The 18,127-nt window shown below is 36.1% G+C and overlaps 1 protein-coding gene and 1 non-coding gene across 2 annotated transcripts; both read right to left on the bottom strand.

Annotated features, from left to right (window-relative positions):
- Window positions 1-6,020: 6,020 nt before the first annotated feature.
- On the bottom strand, window positions 6,021-7,241 carry LOC141630108 (uncharacterized). The gene has a single exon (XM_074442982.1). It carries the CDS (start codon window positions 7,239-7,241, stop codon window positions 6,021-6,023), a length of 1,221 nt encoding a protein of 406 aa, XP_074299083.1.
- Window positions 7,242-8,448: 1,207 nt separating this feature from the next.
- On the bottom strand, window positions 8,449-8,555 carry LOC141635409 (small nucleolar RNA R71). The gene has a single exon (XR_012540101.1). It is a non-coding gene; the product is annotated as a small nucleolar RNA R71 (small nucleolar RNA).
- Between the last annotated feature and the right edge of the window lie 9,572 nt (window positions 8,556-18,127).

The following is an 18,127-nucleotide window of genomic DNA, read 5'->3' on the forward strand; positions in this document are numbered from 1 at the left end:
ACATTGTGGAATGGGTAATCTTTGGAGTGAATCAAGGAGGAGTTTGCCCCTGCTAATACTTCATCTCATAAGAGGCCTTACCCCTCTTCTTCTACTCCTTCTGGTCCTGCCAAGAAGTTTAATTCTCATAGAGATACTGGTTATAAGAAGCCCTATTTTGCTCCCTGTGATGATGGGAACAATGATGATAAGAATAAGGACGATGAAAAGAAGGAAGCGTTCTGCACAGTTGCGGCAAGCCTTTCCATCTAGGATTTACTTGTGGAAGAGTTGCCATTATTTGCTATCACTGCAATGAACCAGGTCATAAATCCTTTATTTGCCCGAAGAAGAAGACCTTTGTGTCCACAACTGCAAAGAAGGATGCCCCTCGACCTAAGAGTCGTGTTTACCATCTGAGCCGTGCTGAGGCTGAGGCTAATCCCGACGTAGTTACTGGTTGTACCTACTTCTTCGTTATTGTTCTTCCTTCGCTCTTTTATTTTGAGTTTTTACATCCCTTACTTTTTAATCTCCTTTCTAATTCTTGAGAGAGTCATGTATGACTCTAGAATCTTCTTTCCATGTTTTTCTCTTAAGCATCTGTTCTAGTTGTTATCCCTTATCCTTTGCTTAAGTTTAAAGCTTTATCTTTAAACTTTTTTCTCTATTGTTTCTGTTTTACAAACAAGAATTTTCACTTTTGTAAAATTTTGACTATCTCCGAAATTTTAACTTTATGAATTATGATTTCAAGCTTTAAACTCCACTTTTGACTTACTTTTGGTTAGTATTTAAATTTGGTTTTGTTTCGCAATTGCTTAAAACTCGTTTGTAAATATTTCAGAATTATTTCAAATATTTGGATGCCACAAAAAACTTTCAAACTTTAAGTTGTATTTTGAAGTGTGATATGATCAATGGTTTTAAGAAAAAATTGAACATCTACTTTAGATTTCGACTTTGGTTGAGTGCTAGGACTTGTCATTAAAGACGTCTAATGACTAGTTCGGTACTTGCTAACATTTGGTTTTCAGATTTGGTTTTTCAAATGCTGACTTGCCCTTATCTTGGCCGACAGAATTCTTGTTCGCGACGGGTATTCTTTCATTCCATGGGTTAGGACAAGTGATTTCTAATAGTTTGATTTTGAAAATTAGTTTAAAGATTGTTTATACATAAACAATGACTTTTCGAGTCTACTTGTCAGCTAAAATGTTTTAAAAGGTTTTTGTTCTTTAAGTTGTATTTTTATACCTTCGAGTTTCGAGGACGAAACTTTTTTTTATAGGGGGAGGTTGTAACACCCGCCATTATTCTAATTTAATTCGGAATTGTTTTTTTATTTCCGATTATGACTTAATTTGTTTGACTCGTAATTTATTCCCGAGTGATTTCTTTTTCTTCCTTTAAATTCTTAAGTTTTCTTATATCTCAAATATTCCTTTGTTTTCGAGAGTTATTATATTTCTAACCATTTGAGCTTCGTTTTATTTATTCATTTAATTCGTATTATAATTCTACTCCGAGTTAATTCGTTGGACTTCGGAAATTATTTCTATTGAACCCTCTTTTTATTCTTATTCATTTCTAATCTCATATATTTTAATTCTTATTTATGAGATTTAAATTTATATCTTTTAATTTACGGTTTTGATTTATTTATTTAATTAAATTCGTTCTTAGTTGATTTGCAGTCCAATTTCTCAAATGGACCGAGTTTTATTCAAATGATCATTTTATGATCAAAGCCCAAGCTCTTTGCCGAGATATTTTAAAAGGTGTTTAGCATCTTTTTATTTTATTTGTTCACATAATATCTTATCATTCACATATCATTCTCTCTTGCAAAAAAATAGAGGAACGCAAGAACCCTACGGCTGCTTCTGCTACGTTCTGTAATACCCCGTATTTAAGATGGTAGAATTATAGTAAAATGTGTTTTAAATAATATTTGATAATTTAATTAATTGAATAATTAAGTTGAGAGACGAAAATAAAATAATTAAATAATGTTTGAGACGGAAATAGTGTTGGGCCGTGTTACACGTGTAGGACAACGGCTATATTAAGTATATTGACGGAATTATAATTGTATACTACTACTAATATTATGTAATTAAAAGAAAAGGAAAAACAAATAATAAGAGAATTGAATTAAGGAAACTTCCTCCCTATTTCCTTCATACACCTCTATTTCAATTCTAGCTACCCATAATCATATAACATTATAAAAACACAAATAATTGATCTAAGGTAATGGAGAAGGATCTAAGGGAGAAAAATAAGAGAATTCATAAAAGTATTATCGCCTCAAGGTAAGACCGTCATAATTTATGTTTATATCATCTTAATCGACTAATATATCGTTTATACACCGTATAGACCACCATGAATAGCGCCGTTGACCTTAGTAGTTTCCCTTGACCATCGTGATTCCAGTTGGACCTTTGTTGACCGTCGTTGACCACCGTGGGTGGCAAAATTGGCGTCTAAAGGGGCGTTAGTCGTGAGCGTTAAGATTGAATTTGTACCTTGTGTGTTTGTCGAATGGGCGTGGGACCTGGGTAGTTGGCTAGGTCGGCTATGGGCGGTTCTAGTGGTGGTGTTGGGGTTGTTGCAGGTGGTGGTTGGTACGGTGGGATGTTGGGTTGTGGTGTTTGTATGGTGCTCGTGTCATAATTCGAGTCATGCGTCGTTTTGTGGGGTTGTGGACTTTCGTGTGTGGTCGTGGCAGGTGGTGGGACCATCGTGGGTAAAGGGAGACCACGGTGGTGGCTATGGGCTGTCACGGTGGTGGTAAGGTGGTGAGTGTGTATGTTTGTGTTGGTTTGTGTCGGGTTGTGGGGTAGAGTTTAGGGCGAGGTTGTGGCGTCTGGTTAGGATGGTTCAGGAGGTGGTACGTGGTTTACGGGATGCGTCATGGTGCGGGCTTGAGATGGCAGGAGGTGGTGGTGTCATTGGTGGTTGGTGGTGTCGAGAAAAGGCGGGTAAGGAAGAGTGGTTCACACGGTTTTGTCGTGTGTATGTGGGTGTGTGTTTGGGTTTGTTTTCACGTGTTTTTGGGTGTTGGGGTGTTGGGGTATTGGGTTGACTTGTTTATTATTAAGACGGGTTTTTACGTAATAATTCATACGGGAAATAATGGATATAATAAAATTATAATTGAATAAAATACTATAATGAATCGAATAATTATTAATTAAAGTATAATATTTCGTTTAGGTGACGGTTTTGAAGTTGAGTACTTCTAATTATTTTCTTGGACTACTTTATTGGATTTTGCTGCTGATGTAGGTTATCTACTCAACTTGAATATGTATTGGTGTAATTTATCTGTTGAACGTTAATTGGAATTGGATGTTGGTTGTTTGATGAATATTGTTATTGTTTAACCGTTGATTTATTATTATTCATATTGCATATTGTATTGTTGTTGTATGAAGGCCCGGTCCAAGGGTGGCGGGTAAAATTGATGAATCGGTCCACGGGTGGCGGTATATAAAAGGGTGTCTCGGTATTTGATATTATTTCTAAAGGTGTCTTGGGTTATTGATAAAGAGTGTCTCGGGTTATTGATATGGGTGTCTCGGGTTATATATTGATGGGTGTCTCGGAGGATGTGTGGATGTTGGAGTTGTGGAAGGGATTGAGCATTTGCATATTTGTTTTGTCTTATTATTGTATTAATCTTGTTGTTTAGATATTCCTACTCAACCGTTGGGTTGACCGTCTATTCGGTAATCACTTGTGATGAACCAATAATTGGGGAGCAGATTGATTTTAGGTAATTGAGCTGGCTTAGAAGGTAAGCTGAAGGGCGAGAGGCTATGGCATTTACTTAGTTGTGTAGATCACTTAGTATGGTCAAACAATATTTAATATTCATTTTATTTAGTTCTGCTACAGTTGTATTTAATTAATTACAGTTATGTAGTTTGGATTATGTAATAAGGCCATTAAAACGTTATATTTATTTAAAGTACTGTGGTTTCATTTACCTTTGTATTCACTACCTCAGGGAACTGAGATGGTAACACTTTCATTTATCTAGGATTGCCTGGTAAAGGCTCTTAAATAAATGGGTGTGTTACAAAGTGGTATCAGAGACTGACTCCTCAGGCCTAAAACAAATAAATTGAATGAATTTAGGATGTGTCTAATAAAATGAACCCAGGTAGTCACGTGGTTGACTGGCCTTAGGCCAGTCTAGTCAACCACATGCTGTTTTGTTTGCAGGTGTATTATTTAAAAACCTTATGCCTAAATTCCTAAGCAAAAGTTTGTGTTCTTTTTCTTTTATATCAGAACCATGCCTCCAAAGAGAGCTACATCTACACCTACACCTACTTCTACGTCTCAAGAAGAGATTGATCGTCTGATTGCTATGAATGAGGCCTTGACAGCTGCGTTGAAAGCAAAGGAGTCAGTGCAAGTGATGTGACTCATATTTGAGCACATTTAGTCCCCGAATTAGCCTCGTTCCTATGCTTTATAGTGCATAATTGGGTCATTTACTATCTTTAGTTTCCCATTAGCATATTCTTTGAGGTTTTGTTTCCTTGGTAGGAGAGGAGTGCAAACCTTACATTTACATGGCGAAATGGAGATAATTTGATCGCATCTAATGACCAAGCATCAAAGGGAAGGCGATAATATAAGGCCTATGTATATAATAAAGTGAAACGGGCAATGACGAAAGGGTCCTTGCATCCCCGGATTGATCATCACGGATTATGAAGGAAGAAAAGAAGAAATGTTGTCTGCCAAGGGATCCGAGCGGATCACAGAGGATCCGAGCGTTTCCCTCCATCACCATCCGAGCGTCCCGTGCCCAAGACGCTCGTCCTGAAGCAAGAAGATCCAAGCGTCTCCCTTGACAATCTGCTCGGATGGTACCCCAGAGCGCCCGTGTTTTCAAGTCGCTCGGATCATGGCACGACTAGAAAAACGGAGATACTCATCTCCTTGGAGAGGACCATTTCCTCAACTTTTCTTAAGGACTTAATAGTCATTTAAGCCCTTTGTAATCCTAATCTTTGTACTTAATCTTTAGTATTAATACCCCATTGTACTACCTAGATTAGGATCATCTAGTAATCAAGTTGTAATCAATTAGTAATAATTCCTTAATCTTATAATCAACTCTTAATCTAGTCTTAATACAAATCTCAATACTTAATCTTTCCTTAATTTCTCTATTGTTCATCATTTATTTTCGGTAATTAGAAGATCATTTGGGTTTATTGGGAGATCGACAATCTTCCATCAATCATCAAGTACTTCTATTTATCTTTGCATTATTATTTTGGAATCTCCATAGGTATAATTCTCTTAATCCTTGCTTTAATTATTGTTAATCATTTTCATTCATTCATCATGTTTTGCCTTGTTAATGTGATTGACAACCTTGTTAGCGTGATAAACTTGATCATGAGTGAGTAGTTTTCTTAGCTGGGGTTAATGGGTAATTAGGGGAAACCAACATGAGGAATGATTCATGCTTAATCTAATATGTTCACATAATTTATTTGCTTGCTTGTTGTGATTTAAACTTATGCACATGTTATGTTTGATGAAATGCGAGCCTATGTATCCTTGCATTTTTTACCCATCACTTATCTTTTCAATGAGGCTTGTAAGACATAAACCTACTTGAGCCTCATTAGACCATGCATAATGTTGAATAGGAAGGATTAAGTCGACTTGTAGGTGTTGTACAATTTAATCGATTCGGCTGCGGGACCCAAACCTTCTTAGGGATTGTAAGATATACACTAACTCGATCTCATCACAACAATAATTGCTTGCTTATAAATTGAGAATATGTTCGTATGATCAACTCCCATGAATACCCTATGAACCCATGATACCCTAGTGCTTTTAATCAATTGTTTAGACCTTCATTTTATCTACCTTGCTTCATTTTTATTGTTTTTTTTTTTTTGGTAAATGTAAAAATATATTAAGAAAACAAGAACCAAATACATCAACATTTCAAGCTGACATGAAAATCAGCTAGCCATGAAACTAATTACATATTACATAAGCTTCTCAAGCCAACTACGATCTCTCCTTGACATTGTGCCCTTGCATTGCTGTTGAATTTTAGCTCGAACTTCAAACTGAATCAGTTTCAGACAACCTGCAGGAGCTTGGATTTGCAATTCATGTCTGCTGCCATTTCGTTGCCTCCAAATATGGTAAGTAACAGCATTCAGAATGCTATTGATGATTCCAACTTTCAGTCTGGACAATCTAGCATTCCCCCTCCAACCCTGGTCTCTAGTTTCAGGCAATGAGTAACCAGTCCATTCACGAATCAAAGCCAACACTGCCTTACTGTACTGACATTTAAAAAACAGATGCTGCGTGGTTTCTTCCTCACTTCCACAGATGCAACAGAGATTATCACTAGCAATGTTGAGTCTAAAGAGCTTGTCCTTAGTGTTAAGACCCCGATGATGATACATCCAGGCTATAATTGAGTGTTTAGGGACAGTCCACTTATTCCAAACCTGATGATGCCATTCTATATCTGGAATAGAGTGATGTAGCCAAGCATACCCTTTAGCAATGGAATACTCTTTACCAGGGCAGGAGCTCCATTCATTCTGACTGTAAGCAGGTTGCATCTCAGTTTTCAGTCTACAAACCTTCTTCCAAGTCCAACTTGCTGCATTAGGACACTGATAATTATCCCAGGTAGTCCCTCTCATGTATATGCTATGGACCCATTGAACCCAAAGTTTGTTAGGGTGAGCATGGATCCACCAAAGAAGCTTACCAATTGCAGCTTTATTCCACATGACTTCATTCTTAAGTCCTAGACCTCCCTGCCTTTTTCCATTACAAATTTTATCCCATGCCACTGTAGGGGTCTTAAAGTATTCAGAACTTCCACACCACAGGAAGTTCCTACATATGGCTTCAATCTTAGCAATGACACCTTTTGGCAAAATGAAAATAGAAGCCCAATAAGTGTGTAAGGACTTAAACACAGCTTTGACCAGGACTAACCTCCCTGCATATGATAGTTTTTTGGTCCCCAACATTCTGATTCTCTCTAACACCTTGTCTATTAAAGGCTGACAGTCTTTGATAGTTAACTTAGATGGTTTGATTGGAACCCCTAAAAATTTGAAAGGGAGGGTCCCTTCAATGCAGCCTGAGACCTGGACAATATCTGCTCTAACTTCAGCTGGCACCCCATTGAAATACACATTTGATTTGCCTTTGCTCATCTGCAAGCCTTTGCTCATTTTTATTGTTGATTAGATTTAATTGATCTCCTATCGCAACTCCAAATTATGACACTCTAAGACACGATCATTTACAATTGAAAATCCTACATCAATACCCGTCCCTTGGGATCCGACCTTTACTTACCTCTTTACTAAGGGGCCGTTTGGTTCAAAAGGTCGGAATGTATTGGAATGGAATGAGATATCATGAAGAAATGAATTTAGAACCCCATACCTATTATTTATTGTTTGGTTCAATCTAAAATTATATGAAGGGGGAATGGAGTTAGAAACCTGAGTGGAAAGGTGGGTATGTGATTCCAAGGGGTTGGGGTGGAATTAGAATCCATGAGGATTCTAACTCCATTCCAAAATGCCCCAACCAAACACTAGAATCAGTCAAATTCATTTTATTCCATTCCAACACCTCCAACCAAACATCCTCTAAGAGTAGTTGGTGAAGTTATAAATATTGTTTTGGTTGGGTAACTTTTGACGACGAGTTTAAAAACCTTTGAACCAAAAATGGCGCCGTTGCCGGGGACGGTGTTAACTTGATTTGATTTTCATTAATTGTTTTTAGTTGTGTCTTTGTTTACCTTGGAGTAATCAAACTCCTCAAGGTTGTTCTAATTGTTTTTAAGTTGTTTGATATTTTGCATATCTAGGAGATCACAAGGTAACTTGTTATCCATTGATCTTGAAATCGAATGAACTTTGGCTAACAATAGAAGACTTGCTAGGAATACTTTGAGAGGTATTGGTGAGATTGTGGACATTCAACCAAATAACATTGAGTTCATCAACCCTTTTGCAAGAGAAGGAGAGGATTAACCAATACAAAACTCACCACAAAATCAACCCACAATGCCTAAATTTTCATCACATTCAGTACCAACCGAGGAGAACCTACCAAATGGTACTCCTACACCACAACATTTAACCAGTAATTTCATTGCCAAATCCGCATTTATACAATTAGTTTAGAGAAGCCAATTTGGGGGGATGCCTAGTGAAGACCCTCATTCTCATATGGAGACTTTTGTGACTATTGTGATGCGATTTCTCAAACCGGAGTTACTCAAGACCAAATTCGATGGGTCTTATTTCCTTTTTCTTTAATTGGTACCGTGAAATAATGGTTGAAGAGCCTAGACAAGGCTACTCTTGGAAGAAATTGGCACTTTATTTCTACAAGAAGTTCTATCCTCCGGAAAAGACTAACATGTTGAGAGCCCAAATCACCGGGTTCAAACAAAGGGATGAGGAATCTTTGTATGAAGCATGGGAGAGATTCAAGGACACTTGTCGATCTTGTCCACACCATGGACTTAGCGAGTGTTTCCTTGTACAACAATTTTGGAATGGTCTATATGAAGACTCCCGAAACATTCTCAATATTGGATCAAATGGTATGTTCACCGAAGTCGATGACAATCAAACATGGAACAAAATTGAGGAAATGACGGTCCATAACTCACAATATATTAGACCTAGGAAGGCTACTAGAGGAGGGAAGCATGAGGTAGACTCCATTATTCAATTGTGTGCTCAACTAAGTGCTCACATTGACACCATTAATTTGAAGTTTGAGAAGGCCATGGCTAAACTTGAAGAGGCCTCCAAATCACCCAAGCAACATATTAATGCCATGATGGCATCATCATCAATTCCGAGTGGAGTATGTGAGAATTGTGGAAGTTTGGGACATGACCAAAGTGAATGTAGGGGAACAAGTGAACAAGTGAATACTTTCCAAGCATACAAAAGTGGCACCCCTTATTCCAACTATTACAATGAGAATACCAAATTATACCCCAATCTTTCATACAAAAGTCAAAATGTTCAAAACCCTCAAGCATACACCCCACCTCCAATGAGAAACCAAGCTCAAAGACCCTTTTACAATCAAAACAAAACTTATCAAAATCAACCTCCATACAATCAAACAAATGACCAAGGTTTTGATGTTCAAAAAGCAGTCCTCCAAATGCAAAAGAACCAACAAGAGTTTTTCACTCAAATGCAAGAGGATAGCCAAGCAAAATACATCACCATCAACAACACCTTAACTATGCCCCCTTGAAATCTCATACATGAATGAGAGTTTGGTGGAGTCCTCCCTAAACCACCATTTGTAAATATTCTAACCCCTTCACTTGCATTTTACTTATTGCATTTTTGTCAATTTTTGGATTTACCATTTTACTTTGATCAAGATTATCATTTTGAGAGAAAGTGTGGGAGGGACCTAAATGTTTCTTGATGTGTAGTGTTTTGACTTAGTGTGGGGATAGCAATTGCCTAGGCTATCCAAACCTTCGTAGTGCCCCCACAATGAAGACCAAAGGAATGAAGACGGAATGACTTGGTTTATGAAAGTACCCATGGGTGGAACTGAACCCGTGAGATACAAGAGCAATCGGAGCGTCTCAAGAAGAAGCCGCTCATTTTGGATAAAAATCCGAGCGTCATGAGAAAAAGACGCTCGTCCTGGAAGAGCTGAAAAGGAAAAATTTGCACTGGGTATGAATCTGAGCTTCTCCTCTGGAATCCGCTTGTCTCAACCAAAAGAAGCTCGTCTCAGTAAATATCTGCTCGTCTTGGTTATATCAGAATCTGGGATTTCACCCTGGCCTTGAATACGAGCGTCCTCAAAGGAATCCACTCGTCTCCATATAGCAATACGCTCGTCTCCTGGTAAAGACGCTCGTCTCAGCACGGGTTACATTTTATAAAACTGTCTGGGCAACAGACTGCGCGTCCCGTGCTGCAGACGCTCGTCTCCCTCTGCTGCAATTCAAAAACACGGGATTAAAACCCCCTTTCCCATTTCATTTCATTCATTCAAAACACAAACACACCCTCAAAACCCTCAATTCCTCCATCCATAAAAATCAATTTTCTCAACCAAATTCACCAAAATCAATTCCAAACTTCCCCAAAGCTCAAACAAATCACTCCTCTATCAACAAAAAGCCATTCAAACATCAAAATCCTCAAAAATTGAATCGATTTTCTAGGGTTAAAGGCAAATTTAAAAAATCCTAAATCGATTTGGAATTCATTGAAGCTTGAGGATACTAGAAGAATTCAAGAAAATCATTGATTGTTGATACATACAAGGAGAAGACAATGGCTTGGACCAAAGGTGGAAGCAAGGCACCCATAAAACCAAACCTTTTTCAAAAGGCAACAAGCTCTTCAAGCTTCAAAGGCTTTGGTGGTTCAACAAGGAAGAATGGACATTCAAGAAACTCTTATTCCTATGGTGGAAGCTACTACTTCTATCCCGGTTAGTGAGCAACTAGAAAAATATCCGGAGGTAACTTTCACATCCGATTCTCATAGGAAAAATTTTATGTCTCTTGCTAAAAAATCGATTTTACCCACCAAGTTTATTTGCCAAGATGCCTTGACCAAATTGGGTGTCCTTGAAAGGACCAAGAATTTCTTTGAGTCTATGGGGTTGCTTACATTGTTTAATTTGCAAGAATTGACCTACCCCTCCCTCACCTTGGAATTTCTAAGTTCATTGAAAGTTACAAAGGTGGAGGCACGAATGAATATTGAATTCCGCCTTGAGAATGTGGATAGGAAGATGTCCTTTAATGAGTTTGACAAAGTTTTTGGTCTTGATAATGACTCAACTTATGTGAATAAACCTTCAACAAAATATGATCTCGCCCCTTTTTGGAAAGCTATTACCGGGAGGAAGTTCGAGTCCTTCCATGAATGTCGTGCCTTTTATGTTCATCACCCGGGCATAAGTGTGTGGCAAAAGGTTGTGGGAAATACTCTTATTGCTAGGAAGGGGACTAATCACTTCAACGAACTTGATTTCATCTATCTCGAGTCAACCTTGAATGTCGATAAGAAGTTCACCAAGAAATACAATATCCTTCAACTTTTAATCGAAAGGTGGCTTAATATCGATCATGGCAAGGAAGGCGCGGCCTTAATAGTAAATGGGGGATTGGTAACGTGGTTGGCAAAGCACTTCAACCGGAATTTCAACAAAGATGACACTTATAAGCCGGTTAAGGGAGGCCACCTCATTGATCTAGCCACTATGGTTCACAAATTCCATTGGGTCAAGAATGACACCCTTGACAAAAAATTTGAGTGGCTTACAAAAGAAGTCAAGTCCTTCATTCTACCGAACAAAATTTGCCGACTAAATGTCAAAAGCCCGCATTATCTTCTCCCACTCTCCGAGGAAGCCGAGTCCATAATGCAACACCATATGGAGGCCATTGCCGAGCCCTCCTCCTCTATTGTCACTCCACCCTACCCGTTCACCTACCATGAATTCCAACCCGAAAATGTTGAGGTGGGTAACGACTACTTGACTCTATTAATGCAACACATGCACAAGCAAGCCTATGTCATATATTAATGCAACACATGCACAAGCAAGCCTATGGCATGAAAGTTTCTGATATTTAATCATATGTCAAAATATATTTTATTTATGTATTCATGATATTTAAGTATTGTTTTTATTAGATATATTGTTGTTATTGTTTAAATTACAATATATCGATTTCTAAGGTTTTAAAATACTAATCAGGATGAAAATTTGTATTGATGATTTTATTTTGGTCCTATGACATATTTTAAGACTTAGGATCATAAAAGTTTTGATCTTTTGATTTAATTAATAATTATTATGATTTATACATTGTTTCGACCATTTTGGTGTTTATTAGGTACTAAATCATTTTTTATTTTTATAAATTACGACACCTATTTTAATGGCTTTGGTTATTCATCATAAGATGATACAAATTTTGTTATATATTATTTTGGGTCCAATCCTATTTTTAATAAATCAAATACTGTTTTGGGTGTTTTAGTTATATAATTTTAGTGAATTATATTTACGGTTTCTACTTGCTGGGGAATTTATTACTGACCTTTTTATGACATTTCAGAATAATACAAATTTTCTTGCTAACTTATTTGGATGGAAACTATTTTTAATTATTAAAATGGTGCTTTGCGGTTTTTACAATAATCTGGTTATTAATTTTGTTTAAATACCAAATGAGTATATGTTTTTACGAAGTTTTACATGCTGGTCAGAGTTATTATAATAAGTACTCATATAAAATTTTATAAGTATCGGAGTTAAAATCAGTTTTACATAAATAAAACACTGTTTCGATAAATCGGGTGAAATATGACTTTATTTGAAACTAAACTTTAAGGAAAGGTATTTTGGTCATTTTTCACGTACTTCCAGAATGTGTAAAGGATTTGTTTTAAAAGGAGTAATTGACTAAAATTATTTTATTAATTTTAATGAAGAATTAATGATAAAAATGGGTTTCTACCCGATTTAGAAATAAGTTAGTAATTTATATGTTCTAACTTCTTTCATAATATTATTTAGAACATCATTTATTACTATTTTCATAAGATCGAGATTTGTTTCTGAGAAGGTTTCTATTTTTATAAAATTTTCCTTTTTGGAAACTCTTTATTTTTGGAAGTTTCCTTTTTTATTTTTGGAAAACTAATTAAATGATACTTCTCTTTTGAGAAGTCTTTGAATAATAAACAGTTTTGAAGTAGTTTTGAGTACTACGGAACAGTTATGTGTGAGGTTTAGAATAATAACTTAGGATATGCGTAGTTCTGTTTTCAGCTATACAACTGGTGTTATCTTGGAGTGATGCATCTGGTGTAATAAGTTGTTGCCATTAGCTATAGAACTAGTGTTATCCTGGAGTGATGCATCAGTAGTCGAACTGGGTGTGAAGTCATTCCAGGAGTTGTGTATATCTTAGACTAGGGCCTCATACCGGTGTTATCCTGGAGTGATGCACGGTGAGGTAAGTCGCTGCCCTATTGTAGTTGAGTGGTATTATGGTACTTTAGCATTGTCCAAAATGAAAATCTATACTAAGACACTAAGCTGGTTTTCCATAAGGAGTATTTGATATTGTATCTTATACTTTAATGTTTTGAACTTTGATTTGGATTTTCAATTGTTCAATATTTTTTTATGTTTTGAACATATTATGTTTTATTGAAATTTCATATTTCAAGTAATTATTGTTTTGGCATTTACTTAATTTTTAACTTGTTGAAATGTGGCTGAGAGAACGCCTGAGTTACTCCCCACTGATTGTGGCTGTTATGTATATAACATGACAGGTTTTGGTTTTACTGGGTTCGAAAAGTGAGCTAACGAGTGGTTTGCATATCCTACTCTGTTTTTCAACTTTCTTTTATGCTTTTAGTTTTAACACTTTTGAGGAATTTTATTTTTGCTACTTTTATAAAAGTGGCAATTGTTTAGACTTGACCATTTGAATTTTATTCTTGATAATTTTCACATTCTCGTTATAATAATATCTAGTTTCATTTTATCGTTGTGATTTAATCTCATTCGACAGTGTTTTTGCCACTGTTCTGCACTAGTTTTTTATAGGGGATTACAATTACAATTATTATTATTATTATTATTATTATTATTATTATTATTATTATTATTATTATTATTATTATTATTATTATTATTATTATTATTATTATTATTATTATTATTATTATTATTAATAATTTTTTATAAAAATCGGAACTTTTATTAGAAAATATAAAAATTTTTACAAGAAATTAGTGGGCAGCTGAGATACAATCGGGGCCCCCCACTCCCTTAGCGATAACAAAGCTAAGTCTAGTAAAAATGTAAGCGGCCGCGCGAGCCCCCGCATCCTGAGAAACAGAGAATTTCTGGATCTGCTTGAGCAAAGCCACAACATCCGTATCCAGCTCTCCCAACAAAGAAAAAGTGAATGGTAGGAAACCATACCCAGCCGTCGTGCACAAACCCCGGTACTTGGCACACTTTCGCTGAGCAGCATCAGCGACAACCCGACCCGGCACAAAATCAGACAACCCAGTCTGAGACAAGGGGAAGACCCCGTCAGATCTACACACACACATCACGCCCCCTGTCCTAGGAATCAAGAAGCAGATCCGCTCGACGAAGGGAGCTACCATGTCCATCAACCAAACCGATATCAACCTCCCTACCAGCAGAGATCCCCGGCCTGTAGCAGATGTCCAATAAGGTGTCGTGAACAAGGTTATGCCAATGCTTAACGCCCACAGTACCAGCACAGGACACAGCATGATCGCCATAGACATCCCCATCAAAAACCCGAGAACAAGCAGGACATGGCCTAGACACCGTGAACAACGGGACACCCAGTCGATAGCTAAGCACACTACGATAGGTCCTCCTATTCATAGTTTGTTCCAACCCAGAAATAGGAACCGCACATTAAAATCAGAAGAGTGAGCCCCCTACTGAGACTTCCACAATGCAACTTGACGCGGAGTCAAAGAGAAAACAGAGTCCGAAGTAGCGGCAACTTTCACGAAATATATATCTGCCAATTTCTTCATAAGTTTAGGGGCAGCGATTTCACTAGGATCACGTAGAAGATCAGAACCTATAATCTCATTAAAATAATGTAGGACATCATCGAAAATAGGGCCAGCAGCAATGATACTAGATGGACGTAGGAGAGTTGCCCGCAACTTGGCAGACTGCAAACGGGACGCCAGAAAAGCATAGTGCATGACATCCCCAGCTGCATAAACCCCGAGCCCACCAAAATGAAAAGGAAAGGTGGCAAGGCTATTGGAGCTTGTGTCCTCCACAAATTAGTGTGATAACATTTGTAAATCTGTTACAGGTTCACAAGGATATACTTCGTATATTTAATCAGTTGATTAACGTTTACCTAATAACGGTTGGATTGCTAGAAAGTTTGACGTTATTATCATACAGATGGCGGTGATCAACTGGTCCCTAAAGGTCACACCTATAGGATGTGTTTGAGAGACGTGGTTATAGAAATATGATCACATTGATGCCTAATATGACTAAACAGTTAGTCAATGTGTTATTGAGACAATTATTTAATGAAGATTAAATAATATTAGTTGAGACGAATTAACTGTCAATTCGTAAATTGAATATAATAAGTTATATTTAATTAAATGTATGTAATGTTAGCTTGGACGAATTAATCTGTTAATTCGTAATTAAATGTAATCGGTTATATTTAATATTAACAAGTTAAATGTGTCATAGTGGTAATAGTGAGGGTACACAAACCAAGAGGCCATGGGTTCGATCCTCACTAGATGACAATTTACACATTCTATACATTTTTGTATACTACCAAAATATATTTGGTAGGTAAATAAAAAAACCGAAAATAAGAGAAAGAGATCTCTTATTTCGGTTAGGGTAGCCGAAAAATAGGAAAAGAAATATCTCCCCCTTATTCTCACTTAATTTCAGATATAATAAGTTAGAAGGAGATCATTTCATAACCTAATTTTTCAGCATTTTCTCTCATCTATCTACACACACAAAACCCTAAATATTTTACAGAAAATTGGGGATCTCATTCTAGCAATTTGAGGGGTATTTCTCGGAGCATCTTGGGTGCAACTAATAGGCGAATATCATTGCGATATTGTTCTTAGGCCGAATTAGCAAGGACCACAGGTTGATTTCTTCATTCTCTATTTTGTTTATGTAATTTAATTTATGACTAGCAATCATCGTCATTAAATTCGTTATAATCCTTGAATATAAAGGGATTCATACAGATTAATCCCACAAGTGGTATCAGAGCCAAGGCCACGATTTTTATTTTGATGATTTTCATAAAATTGAATTTAAACAATAAAATTTGAAGGATCGAAAAATTTTTCCAGCCGTGAAAATTTTTTTTTTGCCGTCCGAATTTTTTTTGCCGAGATGAAAATTTTGGCAGCCGTGTTTTTGTTCTTCTTTTGATGCGATATTTCCATTTTGATTTTTCATATTGTTGTTTTAATCAGTTAGAATGATTATATGAAGAATTGGTAGATGCTTTGATTTAATTCGGATTAAATTAAACTGTAAATGGAATCGTCTTGTTAATGATATAAAAATTTATTTTTGCTATATAGTTTTGGCATATACAGTTAATCATGTTTCATTAATCCATATGCTAATCTCATTCTAATAGCATCTATAAACGATTTTTGTTCATCTTAATGTTTTTGTTTAGGGCATGTTTGCCGCAAAAGGAAAAAAAAGGGGCATTAGGGTTCCTGTTTTTTTTAAACCGTGGAAATTTTTGTTTTCGTTTCTGTACTATTCATGTACAACAGATATAAAAAAAAAAAATTTTGTTTTTTTTTTCATTCGGTTTTAGCTGTAAAACCGAGAAAAGTTTTTTTTATTGGGTTTTTCGGTTTTTGGCCGAGAAAAATTTTTAAAAGAAAAATGTTTTTTGTTGTTTTTGGCCAATAATTATAATTATACATTTTAATGTATGATTATTTGTAGTGAAAAGGTTCACATATAAAGATACCTAATTATTTTAAAGCGGTTTAAAATAATGATTGGATTAAATTCATATTACAAGTTTAATATGAATTAAGATTGAAATTAATGTGATTAATTGAGGAATTGTCACTTAATTTTATTTAAATGGGTGGTTTGGATAAATTAATCAACATAATTAAGGAATTGTGTCATGTATGTTTAATTTATTTTTAGTTGATGCATTTTACTTTAATTTTGTTGAATGAATCGATTGAATGACTTTATTTACGTATTTATTTTTGCAATCGGTTGTAATTTGTAATACTTAGTGTGGCCTTAGTCAAATTATGTTTTCGTAATGAAGGAAACATGATTTTTTATGTAATTATGAGATCTCAAATCTCCTTTATTTTTAGTTTTTGGGTTTTTGAAATTAGAATGTAATAAATAAGTTTATTATGCAAATTTTATTTATTGTATTTTTCAAAAGAAGACTAAAGATGGAGATTGGAGCTCACTCCCGCTACATGGATCAAGATGGAACATCAAGACAAGCTTCTCGGGTCCAAGGATGGATTCCAAACTTGTATTTATTGTTCATTTTGATAGGATAGGCCACACTAGGACTTTTACTGTTTTTTCGTTTTCATTCTTATTGCTTTTCATTCATATGTTAGTTTATGCATCATATTCCGCCTAAAACCAAACCACCTACTACTAAAATGCATGAAAATTGACTCATATAGGTTGTATGTTAGTTTTCATGGACATACAGATGTCACAGACTTATTAAGCTATCACCTTAATTTATTCATTCTCGCATGCTAGATATTAGTTCACTTAAAATGAATTAAAATAAAGTTGATGGGATCTTCCTCTAAAACGGAAATTGAGATTAGTCTTTATAAGGGCAAACAACTATGAATCCCTTCTTCATCGGTAGGCATAATATGACCCCTTCTACGTTGGGTAAGTAGTTGTGTTGACTTAGTTTACCTCAACATCATAGTCCGAAGAGTTTCTCGTGATTATGATGGACTAAAGAAAGAATTTACAGAAATTTATCGACCAAGAATTCTAACGGTAGAATTAGCTAAAAGGTTAGCTTATCAATTTACAGAGAATTGAGTCTTGGGATCATTTATATAATTCTTGAGGGAGGTCAATTGTATAAATGTTTTGAGTCTTCGCGTTATGACAGTAGTTCATTAGACTTAAAAATATAAACAATGCACATGCTTATTATTTTTATTCTTCTTCTCGCAGTGTAGAACACGGTTATTTTCATAATACTGTTACAACGAAATGGCTGGAAATAACGCAATCCCAATGCCTAGTGCCACACTTGATCGCGCGTCCTGGCTTAAAATGTTTATGGACAAGATGAATCAGTTCACACGTCTGAAAAACGAAGGGTCCAACTTTGCGGACTGGGAGGCGGCACTACGGAATGCTGCCATTGCTGACGATAAGCTCAAGTACTTAATTGAGCCAATACCGGTCAACCCAGGCTCCAATGCAGGAGTCAACGAGACACTCGCTTATAGTGATTTCG

This window comes from Silene latifolia, chromosome Y (genome assembly GCF_048544455.1).
Source record: "Silene latifolia isolate original U9 population chromosome Y, ASM4854445v1, whole genome shotgun sequence".
NCBI classification, from domain to species: Eukaryota; Viridiplantae; Streptophyta; class Magnoliopsida; order Caryophyllales; family Caryophyllaceae; genus Silene; species Silene latifolia.

Coding starts and splice junctions, on each gene's coding strand:
- LOC141630108 (XM_074442982.1), bottom strand. CDS start 7,241: ATGAGCAAAGGCTTGCAGATGAGCAAAGGCAAATCAAATGTGTATTTC.